Raw genomic sequence first — 27861 nt, forward strand, 5'->3', positions numbered from 1 at the left:
TTCTTTAAAACTAAACTACAACTCATTTGGACAGCAAGTTTCATTTTCACTCTCATAATCATCGCCAACATTTTCTGGTGGAGTATCATAACCAGCATTTCTTTTCCATTCACCATGTGCCCAAAGATTTGCAGCAAGTTCTTTTCTAAAGTATTTTATGTCTTCGGGTTTGAATTGCTCCACATCCTTTCCAATCATCAGCAACTCAACATATTTGATCAGGAATGCACCACAATCAGTCCTAAGAGAAATGTAAGATATGCAGTGAATTAAACAATAAATCTAAAGTACATATAAATAATAAAAAAAAATAACAACACGTACGATCCAATTTGGCGTGGTGATCTTTGCCATTGAATATCAAATTTGTTGAAGACATTTCCGAAAGACTTGTGATGTTTGTCAAACTGTGAGAACTTTAACAAGTGGGGGATCATCCGTGCATACATTTCCATGTGATTAAGTCCTGCCTCATATGGCTCACTGTATATGGAATCGTATACATCAATCTTTTTCTGATTCAAGTCCAACACCCCCAAAAGAAAGTGTGTGACAGCATTATCTTCTTCAGAAGGAAGCCGACATGGAAAAAAGATTTTGTCAACTTCTGTCCAAGCAATTCCACATCTACGGCTGTCCCCCCACACATATGGTGTCAGAAACAACTGATTATCACCAGCACACCAAAAGTCATCAGTAGCATCATCACTGAAATCTTTATACACAAGCACCATGTAGTTATCAAAAAGAATATCAGTAGTTGTGCAACGAAAAGGATGATCGCGAGGGTGGTAGCATTCCTTCTTTCTTAGATAATATAGGGCAATGTCAATATGCTTCATAAAAAGGCAAAAAATAAAACAAATCCATCAGTCATAAAATAATTAAAAAATGATAAATTAAGAATAAAAAAAATAAATGCCTTGTGAATTATCTAACCTTATCATCAAGTACAAAACTGCTATCTGAAAACTCAAGGAAGAACATTTTGCTACTGATTTTTTGATGATACAATTTGTAGGGATTTTTCCTCACACCATTATCATCAGCATATATATCATTTTGTCCCCTGAAAATTTTGAAAATATCAAAGTTAGAATTTAGTCCTGAACTTAGCCTTTCATGTTGAAAAATTAAGGACAGGCAGTCCTTAAATTTGAATTAGAAGTTCAAAAGCTAAGGACACTTGGTCCTAAAGTTTGAGTTTCAAGTTCAAAACTTAAGGACTGTCTGTCCTTAACTTTGAATTCCAAGTTCAAAAATTAAGGATAGGCAGTCCTTAAGTTTGAATTAGAAGTTCAAAAGCTAAGGACACTTGGTCCTAAAGTTTGAGTTTCAAGTTCAAAACTTAAGGACTGTCTGTCCTTAACTTTGAATTCCAAGTTCAAAAGTTAAGGACAGGCAGTCCTTAAGTTTGAATTAGAAGTTCAAAAGCTAAGGACACTTGGTCCTAAAGTTTGAGTTTCAAGTTCAAAACTTAAGGACTGTCTGTCCTTAACTTTGAGTATCAATTTCAAAAGTTAAGGATATGAGGTCCTTAACTTATAGTTTCAAGTTCAAAACTTAAGGACTATCTGTCCTTAACTTTGAATTCCAAGTTCAAAAGTTAGGGACATGCAGTCCTTAAGTTTGAATTAGAAGTTCAAAAGCTAAGGACACTTGGTCCTAAAGTTTGAGTTTCAAGTTCAAAACTTAAGGACTGTCTGTCCTTAACTTTGGGTATCAAGTTCAAAAGTTAAGGACATGAGGTCCTTAACTTATAGTTTCAAGTTCAAAACTTAAGGACTATCTGTCCTTAACTTTGAATTCCAAGTTCAAAACTTAAGGACAGACAGTCCTTAAGTTTGACTTGAAGGTTCAAAAGTTAAGGACAAGCAGTCCTTAACTTTGAATTACAAGTTCGAATATTTAGGACACATGGTCATGAACTTTAACTTACAACTTCAAATGTTCAGGACACTTAGTCCTAAAATTAGTCTTACAATCACAGAAGTTAAGGACGTAGTGAAATACATTAAGGGACTTACTCTTTTTTGCAACCTCTCCTTTTCTCCTTGCGCAACCACGCAATGAATTTCTTCATTAATTTTGCATCTTCTGTGGCATAATGAAAAATACACCTACGAGTATATGTTGATTTTATCCATCCTGAACTCTTCAGAGTATTTTGATTGTCTGCCATCGAAGTTCCTGCTTTTCTTTCATGATCAAAAGGAGATTTCAACTGCCAACTTAGCTTCTTGTTCCTTTTACCTCGACCAAATTCTTCTTCAACATTTCCTTCAACCTCCATAGTCAAAGCCCCATCAATGCTTATTTGTGTACTTGGAGGAGTAGGAGTAAGAATAGAAAATGACGGACCATCATAACCAATACTGTCTCTCTTTCTTTTCCTCGTATATTGGTTAAGAGCTTCACCATTGTTGTCCTCTGTCAGCAAAACTATATATATATATATATATATATATATATATATAGTTTGCTGCAACTCGTCAAATGAAGAGACAAAATTTCAATTATGAATATAATATTTAGGACACAATCAGTACCTGTCTTCTGCACACTACCTTCTTGTGTTTTTTCAATAGACAATTCAGCTAAGATATTACTTGCATCATTTTCTTTTTCTTCCAATTGCACATTTTCTTTATCTTGCAATTGTTCACCGTGTGCTTCAGTTGCTTGTTCACAAGATTCTGCAAAAATATTTACAAGAGCTAACACAATTAGTACTTGTGAATAATCTTTGATTAAAGCAAACATATATAAAATAAAATAAAACACTGTCTAACCATTTGCAATAGTCAAGATCATCCCAATTATATCATTATCTTCACTAGCATTTTTTTCGGTTCCAATATTGTCGTTAAGAGAGGGAGGTCTAGAGAGATCACATGTTACATCTATGCATTTGGAACCAATCTCACTTCTGCTTGTTCCTTCAGTATTTTCTACGTCTTGAGATTGTATTCCACTTTTCTCTTGATACTCCACTCCAGCTTCTTCCCTTGTAGCTTCAAAAGATTCTGTAACATTTGCAATTAATACCCATTCTAATAATTCACTAAAACTAACGTACAATATATAATGAAAATTTTATCTAACCTTGATTGGCACAAGTTTGAACTCCAAATTTTTCATTGTATGACAGAGGTGTAGACATATCATATGTTCCTTCTAAGCATTTGCATACAATCCCGCTGACACTTGTTCCCAATGGACTTGCTAAATCCTCCTGAGATTGCAATCCACATTTATAAATTTTTTCTGTTTCTCCTTTCTCTTTTGGATTTTCCTGGTCTTGACATTCTCCTACATCTTCAACTTCCACTCCATCAATAGTTTCTACAAATATTTGTAATCACAAAAAAGTTTATATGTATTACTCTATTGAATATAAATTTCAACGAAAAAAAATTCAAAATCTATATCTAACCTTTTCCAATATCAGTAACGTTCTCAGTTTCATCATCTAGATGTGCATCTCTAAAATCGCTTTCATACTGAACTTCTGCATGCACATCCATATCATCATGTTCATCACCGCCTGCATCTTTGTTGATTGTAACAGTAGGCTCTGTATCTTGTTCAACTCCATCTTTTCTAATTGGAACACTAGATTCTCTCTCTATGTTCCTTTCATCAGCTTTTCCATAAATCTTTAACAAAGTATCAAGCTTTGATCCTAGAGTTTTCTTTAAATCCTGAGAAAGAAACTAAGTTAGAAAGTTTGACTTGACGGTTCAAAAGTTAAGGACATGCAATCCTTAAGTTTGAATTACAGGTTGAAAAGTTGAGGACATGAGTCCCTAAGTTTGACTTGACGGTTCAAAAGTTAAGGACAGACAGTCCTTAAGTTTGAATTCCAAGTTCAAAAGTTAAGGACAGGCAGTCCTTAAGTTACAATTACAGGTTAAAAAGTTAAGGACAGACAGTCCTTAACTTTGAATTCCAAGTTCAAAAGTTAAGGACAAGAAGTCCTTAACTTATAGTTTTAAGTTCAAAATTTAAGGATACAAAGTCCTGAACTTGGACTAATTGAAATTAATCATAATACCATGATTTCATTCTCAATCTTTTTTTCTGCTACAGCTATTTTCTGATTTATTCTGGTAACTTCAGCTTGCAGATCCTTCATAAAACTCTCTGATAATCTCTGAATCAAAAAACATAAAAAAAGTGTCGTAAGCAAAAAATAATCAAATAAAAAACTAATTCTATTCAAAGGCAGAAAGACATACTCTAACAAATTCCTTAAGTATGGGTTCATCAAATTGTGTGGAAGAAGGCCTTGAGCTTTGATCTTGTGAAATTGGCTCCTCCACACTAAGAGGCTCTGTATCTTCTTCTTCAACAGGAATAAATGGTGACACCTCGATCAACTTATACAACTATTATATGACAAAAAGTAAATATAAGTTTTCAGAACTAAAACAAATAAACAAAAAAATAGCTAGTAATTACATTAACTTACATTTTCATTATGGAAGTATTTTTTACAAAGAGAATTAAACTGTGGAGATTTTATTTCCGAATAACATAACATCCGAGGATAACCAGATTCTTGGAAGTTCACAAATTGTTTTTCCTGGAAAATAGGAATTACTTCCATAATCCAAACACAAAAGGCAAAAGGAAAGCCAAGTATAGTGTAGCTATCCTTGTCTTTATCTTTGTCTTTCTCTTTCTCAATCTCATTCGTCTTCAAACAACTCTTCAATGATTTTAATAGCGTGTCATAAGAAAGAGAGCCCCAATTGAAAGAAGAGCAGACTACATCATCGTCGATAATTTTCATTATCTGCTCGGACACATTCCTATTCTTCTGCTTGCCCATCAAAATAGATTCAACAAAATAAATTGTTGCCAACTTTACAGCATCATCATCGCTGCCTACAAATGACGAAGCTATACCATGTGGGTGACTAGAAATAAAATTAAACAAATCACCCAACTCAATTCTATCCTTTCCGGGGAAATAGACTTTCGAAAGCCTATTCTCTTTCTCATGTAAACCTTTGATGTCCAGCGAGAAATAACACTTCAAACCAGTAATTAGATGAAATGCGTTACGTATAAACTTAATTTCACGGTCAAATACCTTGAATGTCATCGAATCAGGGTCATTAAGCATAATTTCTGAAAGCAATATACAGTGAATAAGTTTACCATAGAACTTCACACTTTGTAATCGGAAGAAGTTGCCGAAAATACCATCCCTCAACTTCTTCCACTGCCTGTTTGACAAAAAACTTTTAATTGTTTCCTTATACTGTAAATCTCCTTTCCAATACACCATAAAATTACGCCAATCATCAAACTTGAACACACGATCTCCTTCCATTATCACACTACAAAGAAGGAAAAAGAAAACAATGATTAGGACTTACAGTTAGTTGGAGGGACTTGGTCCTTAACTTCAAGTTTCACGTAAAAAAGTTAAGGACAAACAGTCCTTAACTTAAAGTTTAAAGTTGAAAAGTTAAGGACAATAGGTCCTGAACTTCAAATTTGTAGTTCAAAAGTTAAGGACACTTGGTCCTTAACTTCAAGTTTCAAGTTTAAAAGTTAAGGACATGCAGTCCTTAACTTTGAATTCCAAGTTCAAAAGTAAAGGACACTTAGTCTTTAACTTAGAGTTACAAGTTAAAGAGGTAAGAATAGGCAGGCCTTAACTTATAGTTTCAAGTTCAAAAGGTAAGGACACTAGGTCCTTAACTTCAAGTTTCAAGTTAAAAAGTTAAGGACAGGCAGTCCTTAACTTATAGTTTCAAGTTGAAAAGTTAAGGACACTTGGTCCTGAACTTCAACTTTCAAGTTCCAAAGTTAAGGACACTTAGTCCTTAACTTCAAGTTTCAAGTTCAAAAGTTAAGGACACTCAGTCCTTAACTTTGAGTTCCAACTTCAAAAGTTAATGTCGTTTGATCCTTATCTTTCATGAACACAGTTAACTAAAAATTCAGAAACACAGTAAGCTTATGATTTTCTACGACTATTTTTATGAAATGTCCTTACATAATCAAATATATTGAATCAACCACAAACACATTACACATTTCAACACCAAAAATTTCTGAATAACAGCATCACAAAAATACGCTACTTCTCCGACACTGAATCAACTTATAATGATCATTTTTGAAATTTCACACATACTTGACAGGGCATTGAACGCGATTACACATATAGAAAAACAAAAATGTATAAAACAAAAAAAAATTACCAGTTAGATCGATCGATTCAGAGAAGATGACAGGGAAGATGAAGAAGGAGAAAGATTAACTGAAGCTCGTTTGCATGCGAGGATCATACAGTAGCAGAGAACACGCGAACTTGCCCCTCTCTCAAATTTCCCTCTTCTGAATGAAAAAACAAGGGTTTTGGGCCTTTTGGCATATGAAGGAAGGGTAAAACAGTTTTTTCCCTATTAGTAGTGGCTATTTTTGCTGAGCATTATAATTAGTGGATAAAAATTAAAGTCACCCTTAATTAGTGGCTACTACACGCCATTTTTACTCTAGACACTAGCGGTGAACGCAGCCCAAGAGCGGCCCAACTTATGTGGATAAAGGGCAACATAGTCAATAAATAAAAATTCAAGAAGGCGGGTTCACCCTGATTTTTCACGGACAGAAAAAACCCTTCTCCCCACTCTCAAGTCTTATCTCTCTGCAAATTCAAAAAACACCAAAAGCTACACTCGAGAAAGAAGATAATGGCGGTGTCCTTGGGCTCATTCTCGATATTCTCTTCCGCCGGCGAAACGGCGTCGTTTGTGAAATCAGCTTCGTCTTATTCCATTAAGCTCGCTTCTCCTCTTGCTGCTCATCATGCTAATCTGCGCACTGTGCGCATGGTTACCTTCGCCACAGCTTCTAAGCCGGTGGCTGCAGAGCCGAAGAAGCGTGAACCGAGGGGGATTATGAAGCCGCGTCGAGTTTCGCCGGAAATGCAGGCATTCCTTGGTGGAATTGCTGAGATTCCTCGTACTCAAGCCCTCAAGTTGATTTGGGCCCACATCAAAGAGAACAACCTTCAGGTATACCTCCATTTTCGCTCCGCTAATCTGTTATTATGACGATATTGGGGATTTGCTGTTTAATAGTGTTCTTTTTCGTGGTTGTTTTTTGCTATACGTGTTTATATGTTGTGTATTGTTTAGGTGGGTTAACTGTAGAATGAGTGAGCCCCCAGGGTTTTGGTCTAGTAAGAGCATAGTGCGTGATGTGTGGGAGCAGGTCACGGGTTCACCCACCGATATAAGCATGGTATTTTAGTGGAGAAGGGTAGACCCATTATCCACCGAGTTTTTAAAAAGGACACTTTAGAATTAGTGGATTTTCGGATTTAGTTTATTTTGCTAACTTGGCAATTGCTGAAAGGTTGAGTGTGGTTTCTTTCTGATTAGGGGTTTAAGAGGTTTGTTCATTGGTAATTTTCTGTGTTGTGTTGTAGTGATGTTTGTTTTAGGATTGATTTGGTTGTCTATGATGTGTGTTTCAACTGATATTATCTAAGTAATTAGATTTATAGTGATATGACTATGCTTTAAACCTTCACCTGATATGCATATATGGAACTTGTTAAGCTTTTGTTGGTTCTGATGAAAGGATGCCTTTTTAAGGTATCTATTGGTTGGTTATATCATAAATTTGTAACGTATTGTAACATTTCTTTGTTGAAATGGAGTATCTCCATTTTTCTTACTTTATTGGTATCTTTTTGGCAATGTTACTGTCTTTTAGATATGCAACATGCAACCTATGTCCTCTCAAAGGCTTTTGAGGATCAGTTGCAGGCTTTCACATTTACTAGCTTTCAGTGAAGAAGTGGTGGTTTGATTCTTGCTGGTATTAAAACTAGTGCTATTGATTCAAAAGGGAAAATAATCTGTAAAAAAGTGCAGTAAAGATAAGTTTCTTTTATTTGGTCGTCCAGCAGAAGCATTCTCAAATAAAAAGGTGGAGATAAAGACAACTAGAGTGTCATCCTGTTCCTGTAAATCCGTTGAGAAGTCTTACCAAGCGTATGCACTTATCTAAAAAAGTCATACCAAGTGTATGGATTGTTTCTTTGATATTACTATGGGTCCCGACTTCAGAGACATTTTCCTAACTGTTAATCTTCCCTTTTAAAACCAATCCTGGTGAAGCCTTATCGCTATATCCTTTTTGTGCGGCAAGTTGCTGACTTGCTGTCCTCTCTATCTGAAGCTTTATGGCATTTCGTTTTCATGCTCAGTTATCAAATTTCCATCAGGATGCTTAATGTGGTAAAGAATGAGGGAGGTGACATATTTTTTAGTTTGGGAAAGATCCATGATTTTTGAAGTCATGGAAACTGGCTATCAATGCAGCTTTTTCTTTACTTGTGCTAGTTGTTTTGATCAATCTTTGATTTGTTTGTGGGTGGACTTTGGTTTACGTTTATCAAATTTCATTCACTTATATAACATCAAGAATCAATGAATTTATTGTGGGACTTTTATGATGCTTTATCATTTGTACAAGTCTTATGTAATATTTATCCAGAAATTTGTTGCGAGAGAGTATATCACTATGTTGTTTCTAATCTATACAATGTTATATGCAATAAGGCATTGCTGATTTGTGCTTCAGCATGCTGCTGATTTTCTGCCTGTTTCCATCTAGATATCATCTAAAATATCTACTGAAGGTTTGGAACTTTGTTGCAACTGTAACTACAAAGAGTGCATAGGGCTTGTGGACCAGTTTCTTCTATCACTCTATTAATTTTAATGTGTAGTTAGTACATTAAACCCTATAGATTTGTCTTTGTTTATTTATTATCTGTTTTTAGCTATTTGTTGATGATGTGGTTTCTATAATTTACTTGAGAAACTCCTGAAAAGATTTCTGCTAGTTATGTCCACTGTGTGTGGTTCTTACACTTTTGAGATGCATTAGCTATAATGTGTAGTTTCGTTTATCCTACTCATTTGGTAGTGTATCTGATTAACATCTATGCATCAAAGGTTGATCCGATACTTAATGACCTTTTACCATTGTAGGATCCTCAAAACAAGAAGGTCATAATCTGTGATGAGAAGTTGAAGAATATTTTTGCTGGAAAGGATCGTGTTGGGTTCCTTGAGATTGCTGGTTTGATTAGTCCGCACTTTCTTAAGTGATCTAAGGAAAGCATAGAAGGGCAGCTCTTTTTTGTAAATTAGTCTTCTAGATTGGGTGATAGTATCTATTAGGAACATTGCTGCTTTATCAATTATCTAAACTTCTTTGAAGGTGCTTTAATCTATGAAGCTCGCTCTTTTGTGAAAATTGATTGGTGATTTTGGTTTTCCTATCTTCACAGGAAGATTTTCCAATGCAAGATTAGTAGCAAGTGGGTTGTCAATCTTAAACTTATTGCAGCTTTATATGCTGTACGAAATGTATGAGGCACCTTTAGTAAAATTTGCGCGTGGTTGCAGCATTACTGGATTCTGATATGGTCAAATGTACTAAGTATTTGGGTTTTTACCTTGCATGTGTATGACTATATCCAGTATTATTCAATGTTTGAAGTTCGGGGAATCATTAGCCCATTCACTTTACTTGCAGGACTAATAATGCTTCAATTTTTGTCATCACTTATCACTGCTCAAGCCTGTGAAAGATAGAATATTGTGTATACTGGTAAAATTGGGCTTGCATTATTTCGAGATCAGATAATTGCATCGAGGGTCAGCCTCGTAATGGATCAAACCTGAACACGGAGACAACGTGCCGAGGATCAAACCTGAACACGGAGACTACGTGCCGAGTTCGGGGATCAAGGCACTCGTCAAGATTGAGGTCCTCGACGATCGAGATCGGATATGACTAGCTTTGAGCGGAACACAATAATGGAAAGGCGAAATATCCGTAGCCGGTCGGAGATCACGACGGAGATCTCGGAACGGATCAAATCAAGGGCGGTTATTTGTATCAATCATGGGATTTACTTCCGTAATTAGAATTGTACCTCAATTAGGATTTCTCTTGTATATAAAGAGGGATCCCCATCATTTGCAGACACTTATACATTCATACAGATTAAGGCAATATAATACTTCTTTCTTCTGCTCATCAGCTCAATGCTCTATAACTATTGTTCTTCAACTGTTGTTCTTTAACTGTTCTTGCTTTACTACTCTCGAGGGTTCATCAACTCGAGGATACTGTCCAAACTTCGGTTGGTTTTATATTCTTGTCAATTTCATCATTATCCCTAAGTTAATCAATTGGTATTAAGTGAAATAACATATCCTTAAAATCACATTACAAGTTTAATTGTTACTCGATTTTTAGGGTAAACAGTTTGGCGCCCACCGTGGGGCTAAAGATAATAGTAATTGCTTAATATTTTAGCCTTCATAACACACACTACTTTTACGCTTGTTCTTGTAAGTATTTTTGATTTCAGGAATCAACATGTCAAACTCTCAAGTAGTACCTACCCACACTGACATTGGCCTTCGTCTTCATGGCGATAACAAGCACATAGTCGCCCTGGAAAACGGAGTACCTCCAATCAATCCCGATGGACCACAGGCCGTAAATGGACCACAGGCCGTAGATCCAATCGATGTCAATTCACGTGTTGCGATTCATGGAAATTTAGGCGCCGACACCCTGAAACAGCGTCCGCAGAGACGCCCGGGAAGCCGATCAGAATGCACAGAGTGGTGAAGAAGGTGGGGTTAGCCTTCGAATGATATTTGAAATGTTGCAAACCCAGCAGGCTGCGATAGCGCAACCCCAATATCAGAATCGAGTACCACGCAGAATCGAACTCGATACGTCATAGGAAGTTGTTCATAGAGTTGAACTTGTACATGAGAAATTGGACGATAGTGGATCAGGGACTGATCTCGCCATCATGAAGATGCTCGAGGAGCTCACCAAACGGATTGAACCAGGAGAAAATAAGATTGAGGCTAATGATAAAAAGGTAGAAACGTACAACTCACGAGTTGACCAAATACCGGGGGCACCCCCGATCCTAAAGGGTTTGGATTCGAAGAAGTTCGTGCAGAAGTCTTTTCCTCAAAGTGTGGCTCCGAAGCCCATTCCTAAGAAGTTCCGTATGCGGGACATCCCCAAGTACAACGGGACCACCGATCCTAATGAACACATCACTTCGTACACATGCAGAATAAAGGGAAAAGACTCAGAAGATGATGAGATTGAATCTGTTTTGCTGAATTTTTTTGGAGAAACCTTATCGAAGGGAGCAATGATATGGTACCACAACCAGCCGCCCAATTCCATCAATCGCCATGCTCGCCGATTCGTTCGTAAAGGCACACGCCGAAGCAATAAAAGTCGTAACCAGGAAGTCAGACCTCTTCAAAGTGAGACAAGGACAATGAGATGCTAAGGGAATTTGTATCTCGATTTCAGATGGAACGCATGGACCTACCCCCGGTTACCGATGATTGGGCTGTCCAAGCCTTTACCCAGGCTTTGAACGAGCGAAGTTCGATAGCATCACATCAGCTAAAGCAGAATTTGATTGAATATCTAGCAGTGACCTTGGCTGATGTGCATAATTGATACCAATTAAAGATCAGAGTCGAGGATGATCAGTTGGGAGCTCCACCCAGTACCGTTTACCCAAATAGGTCCGAAGGCAGGGTTCAAAGAGACATCGATAGAGAACCCCGATCGAACAGAGACGATATCATCCACATACTGCAGATCGAAGAAATAACGGACCGAGACGTAATCCCACTAAAAACGATCGAAGGATTGATCGAGGTCAAAATTCTCGAGGGTCATGACTAAGAGTGGCTTAGATAAACACGTTGAGCCTAAGGAGGCACCACGACTATCATAGTACAACTTCAGTGTCGATGCTTCAGGTATTGTGTCAGCCATTGGACGAATCAAAGATACTAGGTGGCCCCGACCCCTACAGACTGATCTAGCTCAAAGGAATCCAAATCAAATGTGAAAGTACCATGGAACCCATGGTCATAGAACCGAAGACTGTAGACAGTTAAGGGAGGAGGCAACTCGCATATTCAACGAGGGTCATCTTCGAGAGTTCTTGAGTGACCGAGCAAAAAATTACTTCAGAGACAGGGATGAAAACAGGAAAAACAAACAAGAGGAACCACAACACGTGATTCATATGATCGTCGGTGGGGTTGATATCCCTCTGGGTCCGACATTTAGACGCACCAAAGTCACAATCACAAGGGAGAAACGTACACGGGACTACTTACCAGAAGATACGTTATCCTTCAACGACGAGGATGCAGAAGGGATCGAACAACCTCACAACGACGCACTGGTAATTTCTATCCTTATGAATAAAATTCAATTTAAACGTGTGTTGGTTGATTCAGGTAGCTCGGCAAATATTATTCGATCGAGGGTCGTGGAGCAACTCGCCCTTCAGGATCAGATCGTGCTTGCAGCTCGAGTGCTCAACGGTTTCAACATGGCAAGTGAAGCCACCAAAGGGGAAATCATGTTGCCAGTAAACGTGGCCGGGACTATCCAAGAGACAAAGTTCCACGTGATCGAAGGAGATTTGAAGTATAATGCATTGCTCGGAAGGCCTTGGATCCATAATATGAGGGCAGTACCTTCAACGCAAGTCTTGAAATTTCCAACATCGGAAGGAGTCAAAACGGTGTACGGCGAGCAACCAGCAGCCAAAGAGATGTTTGCAATCGATGAGGTGATACCCGTGTCAACTCTAACATCAACAAAGGGACCAGAATCAAAGGAAAAACAGAAGGTCAAATAGCATCCACAATCACCGGCTTCGACCAGATCGAAACAATAGAAAATTATCAAGGACGATGATAGCATGATACCTCGAACCTTCATAATCCCCGATGACTCTGATGCCACGAAGTCAACGGTCGAAGAGCTGGAACAAGTCATACTAATCGAGCACCTTCCCGATCGAAAGGTATACCTGGGCACGGGGTTAACTCTCGAGCTCAGGGAAAAACTCATTAAATTCCTTATTAAAAATATGGATTATTTTGCTTGGTCCAACCTTGACATGACAGGGATCCCACCGGAGATCACCATTCATCAACTGAGTCTGAGGTAAAAAACACATTCATCAAGGACGAGGTAACCAAACTTCTCAACATAGGATCCATCCGGGAAGTAAAATATCCCGAGTGGTTAGCAAACGTAGTTGTAGTCACCAAGAAGGGGAATAAACTTAGAATGTGTGTAGATTACAAAGACTTAAACAAAGCATGCCCTAAGGACTCTTTTCCACTGCCGAATATCGATCGCATGATCGATGCCATGGCCGGCCACGAGATCTTCAGTTTTTTCGATGCCTACTCCGGGTACAACCAAATAAAAATGAACCCGGAGGATCAGGAAAAGACCTCATTTATCACTAAGTACGGTACTTATTGCTACAATGTAATGCTGTTTGGGCTAAAAAATGCTGGTGCTACCTACCAACGCCTAGTAAACCGTATGTTCGAAGAAAAAATAGGTAAATTAATAGAAGTTTATATTGATTACGTGCTAGTTAAGTCATTGCGTGCAGAGGACCATTTGACACATTTGCAGGAGACCTTCGACATCTTGAGAAAATACAACATGAAGCTTAACCCCGAGAAATGCGTATTCGGGGTCGGTTCATGCAGGTTCCTCGGCTTTATGCTATCAAATCGGGGAATCGAGATTAACCCCGATAAAATCAAGGCAATCGAAGACATCACCGTCGTAGACAGTGTTAAAGCCGTGCAAAGGCTAACACGACTGATAGCTGTGTTAGGCCGGTTCATCTCGAGGTCTTTTAATCGAAGCCACTTGTTCTTCTCACTTCTCAAAAAGAAAAACAATTTTACTTGGACTCCGAAATGCCAATAGGCATTGGAAGAACTAAAGCGGTATCGTTATTGCCTGTCGTTGCTTCATACTTCGAAAGCGAACGAGCAACTCTACTTATATCTGGCAGTCTCGGAGGTCGCGGTAAGTGGTTTCTTAGTTCGAGAAGAATAAGGCACGCAATTTCCTGTTTATTATGTAAGTCGAACTCTAGGAGAAGCAGAAACTAGATATCCACACTTAGAGAAATTGGCACTTGCACTGATAACCGCCTCTAGGAAGCTAAAACCGTATCTTCAATGTCACCCAATTTGTGTTGTTACCACATATCCCCTTCGCAACATTCTACACAAGCCCGAGCTCTCAGGACGACTGGCTAAATGGATCGTCGAAATCAGCGGGTACAATATCGAGTATCAACCCCGGACGGCAAGTCTCAAATCTTAGCAGACTTCATGCTCGACTTTACACCAGCCCTCGTGCCCGAGGTTGAAAAGGAGCTATTGCTAAAATCAAGCACATCCTTGGGGGTGTGGACCATTTTCACAGACGATGCTTCGAATGTGAAGGGGTCCGGGCTAGGCATCGTTCTGAAGCCACCCACAGGCAATACGATTAGACAATCTATCAAAACCCCTAAGTTGACTAACAATGAGGCCGAGTATGAGGCCATGATTGCAGGTCTCGAACTGGCTAAAAGTTTGGGAGCTGAAGTCATCGAGGCCAAATGTGATTCCCGGCTCGTGGTTAACCAGGTCAACAAAACCTTCGAAGTTCGAGAAGATCGAATGTAAAGGTACCTGGATAAATTGCAGGTAACCTTACACCGGTTCAAAGAATGGACCCTACAACATGTACATCGAGAAAAAAATGGTGAGGCCGACGCCCTTGCAAACTTAGGGTCATCAGTCAAAGATGATGAAATTAGAACAGGGACTGTTGTACAACTTTCAAAATAGGTGGTCGAAGAAGGCCACGCTGAAATAAACTCCACAAGCCTAACTTGGGATTGGAGGAATAAATATATCGAGTACTTGAAAAATGAAAAGCTCATATCGGACCTTAAAGAATCGAGGGCCTTACGAACAAAAGCTGCTCGATTCACATTGGCTGAAGATGGAACATTGTACAGAAGAACGTTCGATGGACCATTAGCATTATGTTTGGGACCAGGGGACACCGATTATGTTCTACGAGAAATCCATGAAGGTACTTGTAGGAACCACTCCAGTGCCGAATCAGTAGTTCACAAAATCATCAGAGCTGGATACTATTGGGATAGTATGGAAAAAGACAACTAAGGACTTTGTTCGAAAATGTGGTAAATGCCAAAGGTATGCACCAATGGTCCATCAGCCCGGAGAACAACTTCTTTCGGTCCTATCCCCATGGCCATTCATGAAATAGGAAATGGTATCGTCAGCTCTCTCCCATCAGCTCCAGGTAAAGCTAAGTTCATTTTATCTATGACTGACTATTTCTCTATATAGGTTGAGGCCAGAGGCGGACCTAGAATTTGAGCATGACGGGGGCACCATTGTCTTTAGCATGCCAATTACTAGTGATAAAGTTCGGCGTGTAACTCTATAAAAACATAATGAGTATAATAAATTTTCAGTAAAATACAAACTTTAAGTTCACGTTTTGGCTCTAAAACTCTTTGCAGAAAGCAAAAATTTGATACCAAATTATTTTGCTATGTTAATATTTTCAAAAGAAAAAAAAGTACTCAAATAAAATTAGAATTTACTCAAAGAAACTTACTATGTCAGCTGAAAAAGAGTTTCAAACTCAATAATCGTTGCTGATTCGGACTGTCGAAGTTGAGCTCAAGCACACGCAAAATAAGGTTAAAACAATTGTTTGAAAAAGTGTTTTTATTTTAGTAGATGGGGTGAGCAGAGGATTTTACTTTTGTTTGAAAAAGAGAGGTGAGAGGCAGAAGGGTTACTTTTGTTTTTGAGTTTGAAAAAGGTTAAAACTTTAGGTTGATTATCGGGTACAAGTGCTTAAGAATTCAAAAATGATAAAATAAAACTACTAAGACCTAAGTTAACAGTCGTTGAATTAAAAAAATAAAGAGAAAGTGTAGGAGCTGGGTTTCGAACGTAGGTCCATCAAGTAACAGAAGCTCTCAGCAAGCTACAAAAATCATCTCTTCCGTCCTGCTTTTGTTAATGAGGGGGCCAGGAAAGTTATTTAAGGGGTCCTCAGTGTATATACAAATATATATAAAATATATTTACTGTATTTTTTCCGAGGCTAACGGGTTCCCGTGACCCCCCTAAGCCTAAGGTAGGTCCTCCTCTGGTTGAGGCACATGCTTTCGAGAAAGTCAGAGAGAAAGAAGTTATAGACTTCATCTGGGATCACATCGCATGCCGATTCGGGATACCCGCCAAGATAGCGTGTGACAATGGAAAATAATTTATCGGCAGCAAAGTAACAAAGTTCATAGAGGATCACAAAATAAAAAGGATATTATCTACGCCATTCATCCTAGTGGGAACGGACAGGCTGAATCGACGAACAAGACCATCATTCAAAACCTAAAGAAAAGGTTGAACGACGCTAAGGGGAATGTAACGACCCGACCCGTCGCTACGGGAGTACCCGCCCCGTTTTCCCCGTTTTATGCTTCTATATGTTTCATTATATGTGTTTGGAGAATTTGAAGTAATTCGGTTAGAGTTCGGTTAGAAATGAGACAATAAGTCTCTTTATGAGAAGGTTAGTTTGGAAAAGTCAACCGAAGGTTGACTTATGAGTTAGAAGGCTCGGAATGGATTTCCGATGATTCGACTAGTTTCGGGGGATGATTTGTGACTTAGGAGCGCAATCGGAATTGAATTTGGAGGTCCGGTGTAGAATTATGCTTGAATTGGCTAAGGTTGGATTTTGGTGAATTCCGGATGGTAGGTGAGATTTTGATCCGAGGGTCGGAATGGAATTTCGAGAGTTGCAGTAGCTCCGTTAGGTGATTTTGGATATGCGTGCAATGTTTCAGATCATTCGGAGGTGTTTAGGACGGGTTTTAGATCAAATGCAAGTTTCGGAAGTTTTAGTTTAACTTAGGCTTGAATCCGTGGTAATTCGATGATTTTGATGTTAACGATAGTGTTTTGAGGATGAGAACAAGTTTGAATGAGGTGTTAGGATGTATGGGTGTTTTTGGTTGAGGTCCCGGGGGCCTCGGGGTGAATTCGGGTGGTTAAACGAGAGTTTTGAGGGGTATTGCAGGTCAGGTCTTGCTGTCATCTGGTGTTTCCGCTTCTGCGGAAATGGACCGCAGAAGCGGTACCTCAGAAGCGGGTACGTGGTCACAGAAGCGGTCGTTGGCCGGCTAGGGAAATTCCGCAGAAACGGAAGGTGGCTCGCACCAGCGGGTCCGCATAAGCGGACACTGTACTGCAGAAGCGGTTTTGAGGGAACCGCAGAAGCGGACTTCACGTCGCATAAGCAAAATCCGGGTTTCTAAGTGAAGATCGCAAAAGCGGAAATGTGGCCGCAGAAGCGGTCCCGCATAAGCGAAAGCGGGACCGCAGAAGCGAAAACTGGACTGGGCGACAGAAGGGTTTTAAAATAAAAATTTCATCCGCGACCCTTTCATATTTTTCCTCCATTGTTGACGTTCTTAAGAGCTTTGAACAAGGAAATTTCGAGGGTTTTGACTGAGAATCACTTGGAGGTAAGTTCCTTGGCCTAAATATTCGAATTTATGGTAGAAATTACATGTAAATTGTAGAAAATTCATCAAAAACGGGTCAAGCTAGGGCTTGGAAAGCTGTAATGTAAAAATAGAATTTGGAGAGTCAAACGAGCTCCGATTTTGGTAAACTTTATATGCACGGACTCGTGGCGAGACGAGGAATCCGTTGGTGTGATTTTCGTAATTTTCCGAGAAGTGGGCCCGGGGCTCGGGTTTTGCCAACTTCGTGAATTTTAGTACTTTTCGAGTATTTTTGATTGGGTTATGTTTCTTTAACCCATATTTATGTATTCGTTGTGATTTTGACTAGATTCGACGCGCGAGGAGGTCGATATGAAAGGAAAAGGCATTGTGGACCATTCTACGGCCGGTTAGAGGTGAGTAGTTGGTGTATATGATGGCCTGAGGGTTTGAAACCCCGGCTTATCACATTGTGACGCTATTGTAGGGCGTGACTCGCACCCCATGGCAGGTGCGGGATTAGTTATGACTGGGGATTGAGACTTAGTCCATCCCGAACAAGAATGTTTCTATATTGGCGACTGATACGCACCCTGTATTGAATATATCTGGGCTTATTGCCGTGTTTGGGGCCTTGTGCCGATCTGTAGCGTCCTTATAGGATGAATGTCATTGTGATAGCATGCTTTGTATAATCATTGATCTCAGTCCTGTGTCTAATCGCTGTTATAAAATGCTAAGTCACTTTTCCTGAAGTCAAATATCTAAAGTATATTCTTCTTAATAAATTGGAAATTGGGAAATTAATTGAATCTGTTACGTGACTCATATGCATGTTGTGGACTGAGTATGGATCGGGCTGCACGCCGCAGCGAATGGTATGATTATATTGCGCTTGGGCTGAAGGAGCCCCTCCGGAGTCTGTACACACCCCCAGTGAGCGCCGTCGACGTTAAATGGATCGGGCTACGCGCCGTAGCGGTCATGTGCATTGCATTGCATCCTTACATTATACTTGACTGATATATTTGAAGTTGTTTTGCTGTTGGTTCGTAGTTAGGTGTTGGACTGTTAGTTTTAGCTTTACTTTGTGGCATTTCGTGGATTTCTTATCTTCAGACATTTTATATGCTTATTACTCACTGAGTTGGTAGTACTCACCCCCTACTCCCTGCACCTTGTGTGCAGATTCAGGTACTTCGGGAGCTTAGTTAAGCTAGCTGCTGGTTTCCAGAGTCCAGAAGTGGTCGAGGTAGCTGCTATGACGTCCGTAGGACCCAACTCCTCTCTTATCCCTTTATTATTTCCGTACTTTAGAACATACTTATTTTGAGGATTCTTGACTCTATATTAGTTAGAGGCTCTAGACTCATGACCCCAGGTCTTTGGGAGTTACAGTTTATGTCAGTATTTCGCATTGTTTTAATTGAGTATTTCAACTATGAGTATTAATATTTGATTCTAAGCATCTGATTAATTGGTTTTGAGCTTTGTGCTCGGGTTGAGAGAGTAAATGGTCGGGCTTGCCTAGCATTAGTGTTGGGCGCCATCACGACCGGGTTTGGGGTCGTGACAGGGAAATGGAGAGAAATATTGCCCGAAGTCCTCTGGGCATATCGAACAGCGATAAAATCCAGTACGGGGGCAACGCTGTTCTCCCTAGTATATGGCGTCGAAGCTCTAATCCCGGTTGAAGTTGGGGAACCAAGTGTCAGGTTTCGATACACAACAGAAGAATCACACCACGAGGTTATGAGCACAAGCGTCGAATTGTTAGACAAAAAACGGGAAGCCGCCCTCGTTCGAATGGCCGCTTAGAAACAGCGAATCGAAAGATATTATAATCGAAGGGCCAATCTTCGACACTTCAAAATAGGGGACTTAGTCTTGAGGAAAGTCACCTTCAATACTCGAGACCCGAACAAAGGGAAGCTCGGCCCAAATTGGGAAGGACCATACCACGTCCTCGGTGTCATCGAAAAGGGATCTTACAAACTTGACACAATGGAGGGCGAACAATTGCCGAACAATTGGAACATATCACTGCTCAAACAATATTATTACCAAGGTATGACTTTCTCCCTTTTCATTTGTATCTGGTGCTAACTTATTCTAGGTGTTCGATCGAAGACGTCGAGAAGCTCTTCAACACGAAGAACTTAGGTTTTAAAGCACGCGTTGCACTCTTTTTCCCTTAGATCAGTTTTTATCCCAAGTGGGTTTTCCCGACGAGGTTTTTAACGAGGCAACAAATATATGTGCTACTTGGGGACAATTCAACAGTATCCGAGGCTTCTTTACAAAAAACCTCGAATACTGGGGGACATCACCCTCGGATGTTATGTTTCTCGGAAGTTATGTTTTCAAAGAAGATGCTTCGTGTCAACAGGGTCTCGATAGGAAAATTTTGTAAAGGGTCAAACGGTCAAACGAACCGTGCCCATGTAGATTGCCCTAACCCTAATGACAAAGCATGTACGCATGAATGATCTATTGAAAGAAGTGCCTTTTATCCTTATCAGGTGTTCCATGCCTTAGTGGAATTTCTACTTTGCAATTTCATACTTACGATATTTTATGGAAACCGGCTCAAGGGCCAATCACAACTAAAGCTCGAGCAGTTCACCCCATACTCGGGGACTGTCGTCTGAAAATTGACATGCTCGAATTGTTAAACTTCAATCTTAGAAACTTAAAAAGTTAATCCTCGATTTTATAGGCCATGGCGACCCCACTCGGGGACTGATACTTCGAACAAGTTTGAAGTACAATCGAGAAACAAGACCAGTGGGCAAATATCGAGTTAAAGGCTACGTCCGAACTAACATGGTTCGGAGACATTCGAATTCCGTAATAAAACAGGCCTTCAAATATTTTCACAAAACCGGTTAAACAAGGCTACCCTCGGCAAAATTACAAAAGGGTTTCGATAACATCAACCCTCGAAAACCTTAAGGGGTACTAAATTGTTCGAACTCTCAAACAAACTTATGCTAAGGCATAACAAAAGTTTTTTGACAACACTAAATGCTAATGGGTACAGATTTATCTCATTCTAAGGCATAACAAATTAAACTTTTAAGCCGAAAAAGGGAAAAACCCACTATTTTGAGGCCGTATCGGCCCGATTAAAGAGCCTAAGGTCCATTACATTATTGAGCTCGATGGCTCGCCCTCGCTTAACCAAAACCCAAGGGTTTTTACCACTCCGAGTTCGAGTAGGTACTGACTCGATTATAGAAATTATAACAATCCGATTTCAACAAAATCTTCACGAGGCAATAAAGTGAGTTAAATTACTCACAAGGCCTAAATTGTATCAGAATTATCATAAAGCGAAAACAAAACAATGTTTTCAAAAGAAAGATCAGAGACAAATCGGAAAGAAAAAGGATCTTTCATATATACAAGAGGCTTTACAAAGACCGCTCAGGCTCTTACAACAACCAAAAAGAAGAAAAAAGTTCTAAGTGCCTAATCTTCCCCGGGAGCTTCATCTTCATCTTCTCCGCTCTCGGATCCACTTGCACTGCCGGACTCATCATCATCAGAGAGCAAAGCTTCGGCTTCAGCCTCTAACACTTTCGCATTCTCGATATCGGCTGTGAGGTCAACGCCAAGAGCATGAATCTCTTCGAGAGTCTCTCTCCGAGACTGGCACTTAGCATGACCCGAAACACAGGATAACCGAACCTCGGCAGTATCGGAAATGTCCTTTGCTCAAGCGTTAGCGGCTTCAGCATCGGCTCGGTAGACGGCCACGACCGCCTCCGCATCGGCCTTTACTTTTTCCGTCTCAAATTGGCTTTTGCAAGCTCAACGACCAACCTAGATTCGAGCTCCTCAATTTTCTTGGCTCGGGCGAAGCTCTCCTCCTTCACGCTTTGGAGTTGACGGTCAACCGAAGACAGCTGGGCTAAGACCGTATCTTTCTTTGAGGCAAGACGTTCCATGTTCTGATTCCACCCCAAAGTCTCTGCCTCTTTTATCTCCGCCTTCTCGCGAAGCTGCTCGATTTTCTCGACCTTCTACTGAACCTGTAGGATCTAAGTGTTAGTCACCAATATCAAATTGATATGTCATGCTCCTGAAAATCTACATTACCTGTTCGATGAGATCGGTCTGCTTTTTATGGGTTGTCGCCAATTCAGCTCAGAGGTCCCTGATCTCCTCTTCTTTTTGCACATAGAGGCGTTTGAGGGCGTCTCTCTCCTCCGTGAGTCTTTTGAGACCGACCTCACACCGGTTCAGCTCGGCTTGGGATTTAGAAAAGGCTTCCCGATGAAGCATCATAGCCTGTGGAAAAAGGAAGGAAATCAGCAAAAGGAAATAAAAACAAACATAAACCTGATAACTAGAGCTGAAATTTACCTGGCTCAGGAGTCGCTGAGCCTCATCAAAAATGATCGTTGCATCCAGGTCGGGAACGTCATCGACCCCCATGAAGCAGCAACGGAATATGTCATCTCCTTCGTGGGCAATTCTTGTATCGAGGGTCTCCATAGACCGAGCCTCCCAAAATTTCCCCTTAGAAAATGTGGGTCCGGGCGGCGAATCATCAATATTTATTGCCCCAAGCAAGTCACTTGGGGCACTCTCTCCCTTTTGAAGGGCCTCGGAACCGGACCCTTCGGGTACACTCGCTGCTTGTTTGTCACGCCAGGAGACATCTTCGGCCCCCGAGGACTCAGGGACTTTGCTCGGACCATCTTCTGAGATCTCCTCGGTCCGAGGATGAGCCTCCTTGGCCGTCACCGGCTCAGCTGCTTTTGAAGCTTCGACGCTTCCCCTTTTTCGAACCACCATCTCACAACCAACATCTTCTCCCTCCTCTTCTTTATCTCAAAGTTTTTGGGCTACGGCTGTAGGCAGAGCGACAGAGTCATTCTTCGACTTATGTCCCTTGCTCTTCCTAGGCTTTAGGGTATCGGAAGGGGAGGCCCTTCTCCTCTTCTTATCCTTAGCCGGTTTTGGGGCCACCTCTTCTCCATGCGGGGCCGGCCTCATTTTAGCGACATCCCCGAGGTCTGCATATAAGGGAGTCAAGTATAAGTAAAAAGAAACGTTTCAAAAAAAGCATCAAAGGCTATGATGACCCAAAGGGTCATCTTTTGTTTTAGAATCCGATTCTGTGTTCCGAGGCCTTGAAAACCTCATTCTCTTTCTCCTCGATTTGTGTGCGCAATCCATGCGTGTTTCCTGAAAGCCTTTATATGAAAATTAGAGAAAAATATTGAGTTTTTGCCTTTAATATTGATTTAAGTTGACTTCGGTCAATATTTTTAGTAAACGGACCCGGACCAATGATTTGACGGTCCCGGAGGGTCCGTAGAAAAATATAGGACTTTGGCGTATGCCCAAAATTCGATTCCGAGGTCCCTAGCCCGAGAAATGAATTTTTGAAGAAAATTGTTAACTGAAAAATATAATGGTTTTTAGAAATGAATAGTGTTTGATATTATTGGTATCGGGCCCGTATTTTGATTCCGGAGCCCAGTACAGGTCCGTTATGATATTTATACCCTATCTGTGAAATTTGGTGAAAAACAGAAGTGATTTGACGTGATTCGGACCTTTGGTTGAGAAAATGGGAAGTTTGGAACTATCTTGAAAATTTCATGCGTTTTGGTGTTGAATTCATAGTTCCAGGTGTTATTTTGGCGATTTGATCGCATGAGCAAGTTCGTATGATGTTTTATGACTTATGTGCATGTTTGGTTTGGAGCCCCAAGGGCTAGGGTGAGTTTTGGATATGCTACGGAGTGTTTTGAAACATAAGGAATTTGGCTCGCAAAACGAGTTTTGGTCGGGATTTTTGATTCATTTCTCAAATTTTCAAACCCTAAGCTTCAAGAGGCGATTTTTCTAGAGCAAGTTCTTCCCCAAATCATAGGTAAATGATTCTTAACTCATTTCTTTCAATATATTTCATCTTTTTACAAGGTTTCATCATAAAATCTAGGGATTTTCATGGTGGAATTGGGTGTTTTTGGGTAGAACTTAGGAATTTCAAAATTTGGGGATTTAGACCTCAAATTGAGGTCGGATTCCAAAACCAATTGTATATCCGGGCTCGGGGGTGGATAGGTAATCGAATTTTGGTCCGAATTTCGAGTTTTGACCAAGCGGGCCCGGGGTCGATTTTTGACTTTTTGGGGAAAATGATAGGAAATCTATAATTATGCATTGGAATTGGTTTCTTTAGTGTTAATTGATGTTAATAAGTTATTATGAACAGATACGAGCGGATTGGAAGTGGAAACTAAGGGAAAAGTGGTATTTTGAGGCTTGAGTTTGGTCGTGGAATCGAGGTAAGTGTTGTGGCTAAACTTAGCTTGAGGGATTAGGTATTGTTGCCCTATTTTCTGCATGTTTTGTTGTTAAGTACGACGTATAGGTGAGGTGACGAGTATATATACGTGGTTTTCGGGTCATAGCATGTGAGTGAGTCTTATACTTGTGACCGTCGTGTTTCTTTATACATTCTGTTCCTGCTTAAACTAGTTATTACTCATGTTAAACAAGTCTTACTATGTTTTCCCTGGTTTTGGATATGGGTTGAGTATTGGCTCAAGTTGAGATTTATGTTGTGAAGTTAAGTGATGAAATAAAGTTGTTTAATTATGATACCCTTGCCGGGTTGTTATTGTTTCGGTTGTTTGCTTATATGGTGAGGAAGAGTGATAAAGCACGAAGGGTGATGCCATGCATATTACTATTACTGATTATCTGGTAAGGTTGAGTGGTAAAGCACGAAGGGTGATGCCGTGCACGTTTCTATTATTGATTATCTTGTGAGGTTGAGTGGTAAAGCACGAAGGGTGATACCAAGCACGTTTCTATTATTGATTGCCTGGTGAGGATTGAGAGTAAAAACACGAAGGGTGATTGTATGCGGTAAAATCGGAGGGTCCAATTTTCGGCCATTACAATGCCTCGTAAGCAAGCCTTTCAAAGGCTCGAGACTGCGGTCGAGATTTATCCCGAGGGGCCATCGGTGTCCAACCTCGAGACAGTGCAAGTCGACGGTCATGGTAGAAAAGTGGGAAGTTCCCTAGGCGCATGACAAGAGCTAATAAGGTCTAGAGGGCTAGCTCTGACCCGTATCCGTGCATTAAATGGCTATACCTGCCCCATATCTTTGTAATTAATGCATTTGTACTATGTTCCGCCTCATATATAAAGGGTAATCCTTGTCATTTTGTAGACATCTGATACTAAATATTCAATACAAGAACATTCTCTCTGCTCTCTAACTTAACATATTCTCTTGAACTCATTACTTTCATTTATTGCTTATATTCATTGTGTTCTATTTATTGTTCTTCGTTTATTGCTTGTTATTGGCCATAAAGAGCCATCATTGAATCTATCATAACTATTAGTCCCTCCATCGACCTCCCACAACAAGATATAGGACTCGACCTCGAGGCCCCGAATAAGCAAACTCGAGGCCCTGTTTATCAGCCTATTGGTTTGTTTATCATCTTGTTTTCATGCTCTTACCTCATTTTCTAATCTCTTACTTAGCATCCATTGCTTAACAACTAGCATAAAAATAGATCACGTATTTTTAGAACCACAAAATCAAATTTAATTATAATTATCATTTTCACGGTAAACAGTTTGACGCCCACCGTGGGGATAAAAATAATAGTGATTATTTTCTTGCTGGTTTGCTACATAACGCAAGTTATCTTTCACATTTTTTCTTGTCCAAGATCTTTGATTTCAGGTCGAAATGTCTAACTCAGTAAACGCGCGCGAAAACATCAATCTTGAAGACCATGGAGAAAATGGTGTTGACGTCCCAGGTGTTGGTGTACCACCACGAAACCTTGAGAATGCACCGGAACCAATTCCTGTGGACGCGGTCTCGCGCGATGCCCAACACATTGATATAAGCTCCCACACTAACAGGAGCGTGCGCCAAGAAGACCACCAAGAAGCTCAGAAAACCCTGGCTGGGTAAGAACGGGAGGTTAGCCTTCATGTTATTTTTGAAATGTTATAGGCACAACAGCTGGCGATCGCTCAGATGCAAAGTCACCAGAAAACTCCCAGCACGGTAGCACCGGGGACGGCCCCCCTAGTCGAGCAGGTACCAGAGAGATCGAGCAACAACGGGTCAGCAGCCGACCCCGCCATCGTAAAGGTGCTCGAGGACCTCACAAGGAGGATCGAGTTGGGCGAGAAGAAGATAGAAGTCAATGAGAAAAAGGTCCAGACTTACAATTCCAGGGTCGACCGAATTCCGGGCGCACCCCCGATCCTGATAGGTGTGGATTCAAAGAAGTTCGTACAAAAGCCTTTCCCACAAGAAGCTGCTCCAAAACCCATTCCAAAGAAGTTCAGGATGCCCGACCTTTCGAAGTACAACGGACCTCGGACCCCAATGAGCACGTTACTGCTTACACTTGCGCAGTGAAGGGCAACGACCTAAAGGACGACGAGATCGAGTCCGTACTATTGAAGAAGTTTGGAGAAACGCTTTCAAAAGGGGAAATGATGTGGTATCACAACCTGGCCCCAAACTCGATAGACTCATTTGCCATGCTGGCAGATTCTTTAATAAAGGCACATGCTGGTGCCATCAAAGTGGCAACAAGGAAATCCGACGTCTTCAAGATCAAGCAGAGGGAGAATGAGATGCTGCGAGAGTTCGTATCTCGCTTTCAGATGGAACAAATGGAACTACCGCCGGTCTTCGATGATTGGGCAGTACATGCCTTCACTCAAGGCCTGAATGAGCGAAGCTCGGTGGCTTCAAAGCAGCTGAAGCAGAACCTAGTCGAATACCCAGCCGTAACCTGGTCGGACGTCCACAACCGATACCAATCAAAGATCAAGGTCTAAGATGATCAACTAGGAGCCCCATCGGGCTCGGTATATCCTAGCAGACTTCTGAAGAAGGAGCCGAAGCCAAATAAAGAAAGGTACTAGCCATACATCGAAGACAGGAGGAACGCCCCGAGGAGTGACATACCCCGGAATGATCAAAGAACGGGCCGAGGGCAGAACCCTCGGGGACTCGTCAGCAGAGAAGGGTTCGATAGGCGCGCAGGGCCGGCAGAGGCACCCCGCTTGTCGGAATACAACTTCAATGTCGATGTTTTGGACATCGTATTCTCCATCAGTAAAATGAGAGACACCAGGTGGCCAAGGCCTGTACAATCAGATCCGTCGCAAAGAAATCATAACTTGGTGTGTGAATTCCACAACACGCATGGCCACAGAACCGAAGATTGCAATCAACTCCGGGAAGAGGTAGCCCGACTACTGAGCAAAGGTCATCTCCGAGAATTCCTCAACGACCAAGCCAAAAACCAGTTCCGGGAAAGAGAGGCGACCAAGAAGAACGAAACAAATGAGCCACAACATGTCATCCACATGATCCTGGGAGGCATCAATGCCCCACAGGAACCCATGATCAGAAGAACAAAAATATCCATCACCAGAGAAAAGTGAACTCGAGGTTACATACCCGAGGATGCTCTCACGTTCAGCGATGAGGACATCGAGACATTGTCTCAACCTCACAACGACGCACTGGTAATCTCTTTCCTTGTAAATACATTTCAAATTAAACGTGTACTTGTGGATCCAGGTAGCTAGGCCAATATTATCAGATCGAGGGTGGTAGAGCAGCTCGGGATGCTTGACCAAATCGTGCCCGCCTCTCGAGTCGTCAACGGATTCAACATGGCAAGCGAAACAACAAAAGGGTAAATCACCCTCCCTGTCAACGTGGCTGGCACAACCCAAAATGCCAAATTCCATGTCATCGAAGGAGACATGAGATACAACGCCTTGCTCGGAAGACCATGGATACACTGCATGAGAGCAGTACCATCAACCCTTCATCAAATGATGAAGTTCCCGACAAAGGATGGGATAAAAAACGTCTACGGGGAATAACATGCGGCAAGAGAAATGTTCACAGTACACGAAGCAGCGCCGACACCAGTACCTCCACCTTCGAAAGAGCCAAAGGATAAGTAAACAGTAGAATAGTGAAAACAAGCTACACCCTCGGATAAATCCGACTAAACAAAGCAAAGGAGGGTACCGCGTCCTCGTAGCAAACAATTGAAACATATCGGGGGTCGAAGCGCCGTCTGCACTAAGGTATGATCACCTCCCTTTGTCAATTACATCTTATACTAACATAAGTGCAAGTGTCCGATCGAAATAGCTGAAGCACTTTCCAACTCGAAGGTCTTAGGTTTCAAAAGCATGCGGTGCACTCTTTTCCTTCCACCAGGTTTTTATCCCAAGAAGGGTTTTACCGGCAATATTTTTAACGAGGCAACATCTATATTCTACCTAAGGAAAACTCAACAAGTATTCAAGGCTTCATTTGCAATCAA

At 40.9% G+C, this 27861-nt stretch overlaps 1 protein-coding gene across 1 annotated transcript; it reads left to right on the forward strand.

Moving 5' to 3' along the window:
• The first annotated feature begins 6605 nt into the window (after positions 1-6605).
• On the forward strand, positions 6606-9570 carry LOC109210332 (protein TRI1-like). Its single transcript, XM_019373733.1, has 2 exons — positions 6606-7040; positions 9033-9570. Exons 1-2 carry the CDS (start codon positions 6717-6719, stop codon positions 9150-9152), a joined length of 444 nt encoding a protein of 147 aa, XP_019229278.1. The 5' UTR covers positions 6606-6716; the 3' UTR covers positions 9153-9570.
• Positions 9571-27861: the final 18291 nt, after the last annotated feature.

The sequence above is a fragment of the Nicotiana attenuata genome, unplaced genomic scaffold, assembly GCF_001879085.1.
Source record: "Nicotiana attenuata strain UT unplaced genomic scaffold, NIATTr2, whole genome shotgun sequence".
NCBI lineage: Eukaryota > Viridiplantae > Streptophyta > Magnoliopsida > Solanales > Solanaceae > Nicotiana > Nicotiana attenuata.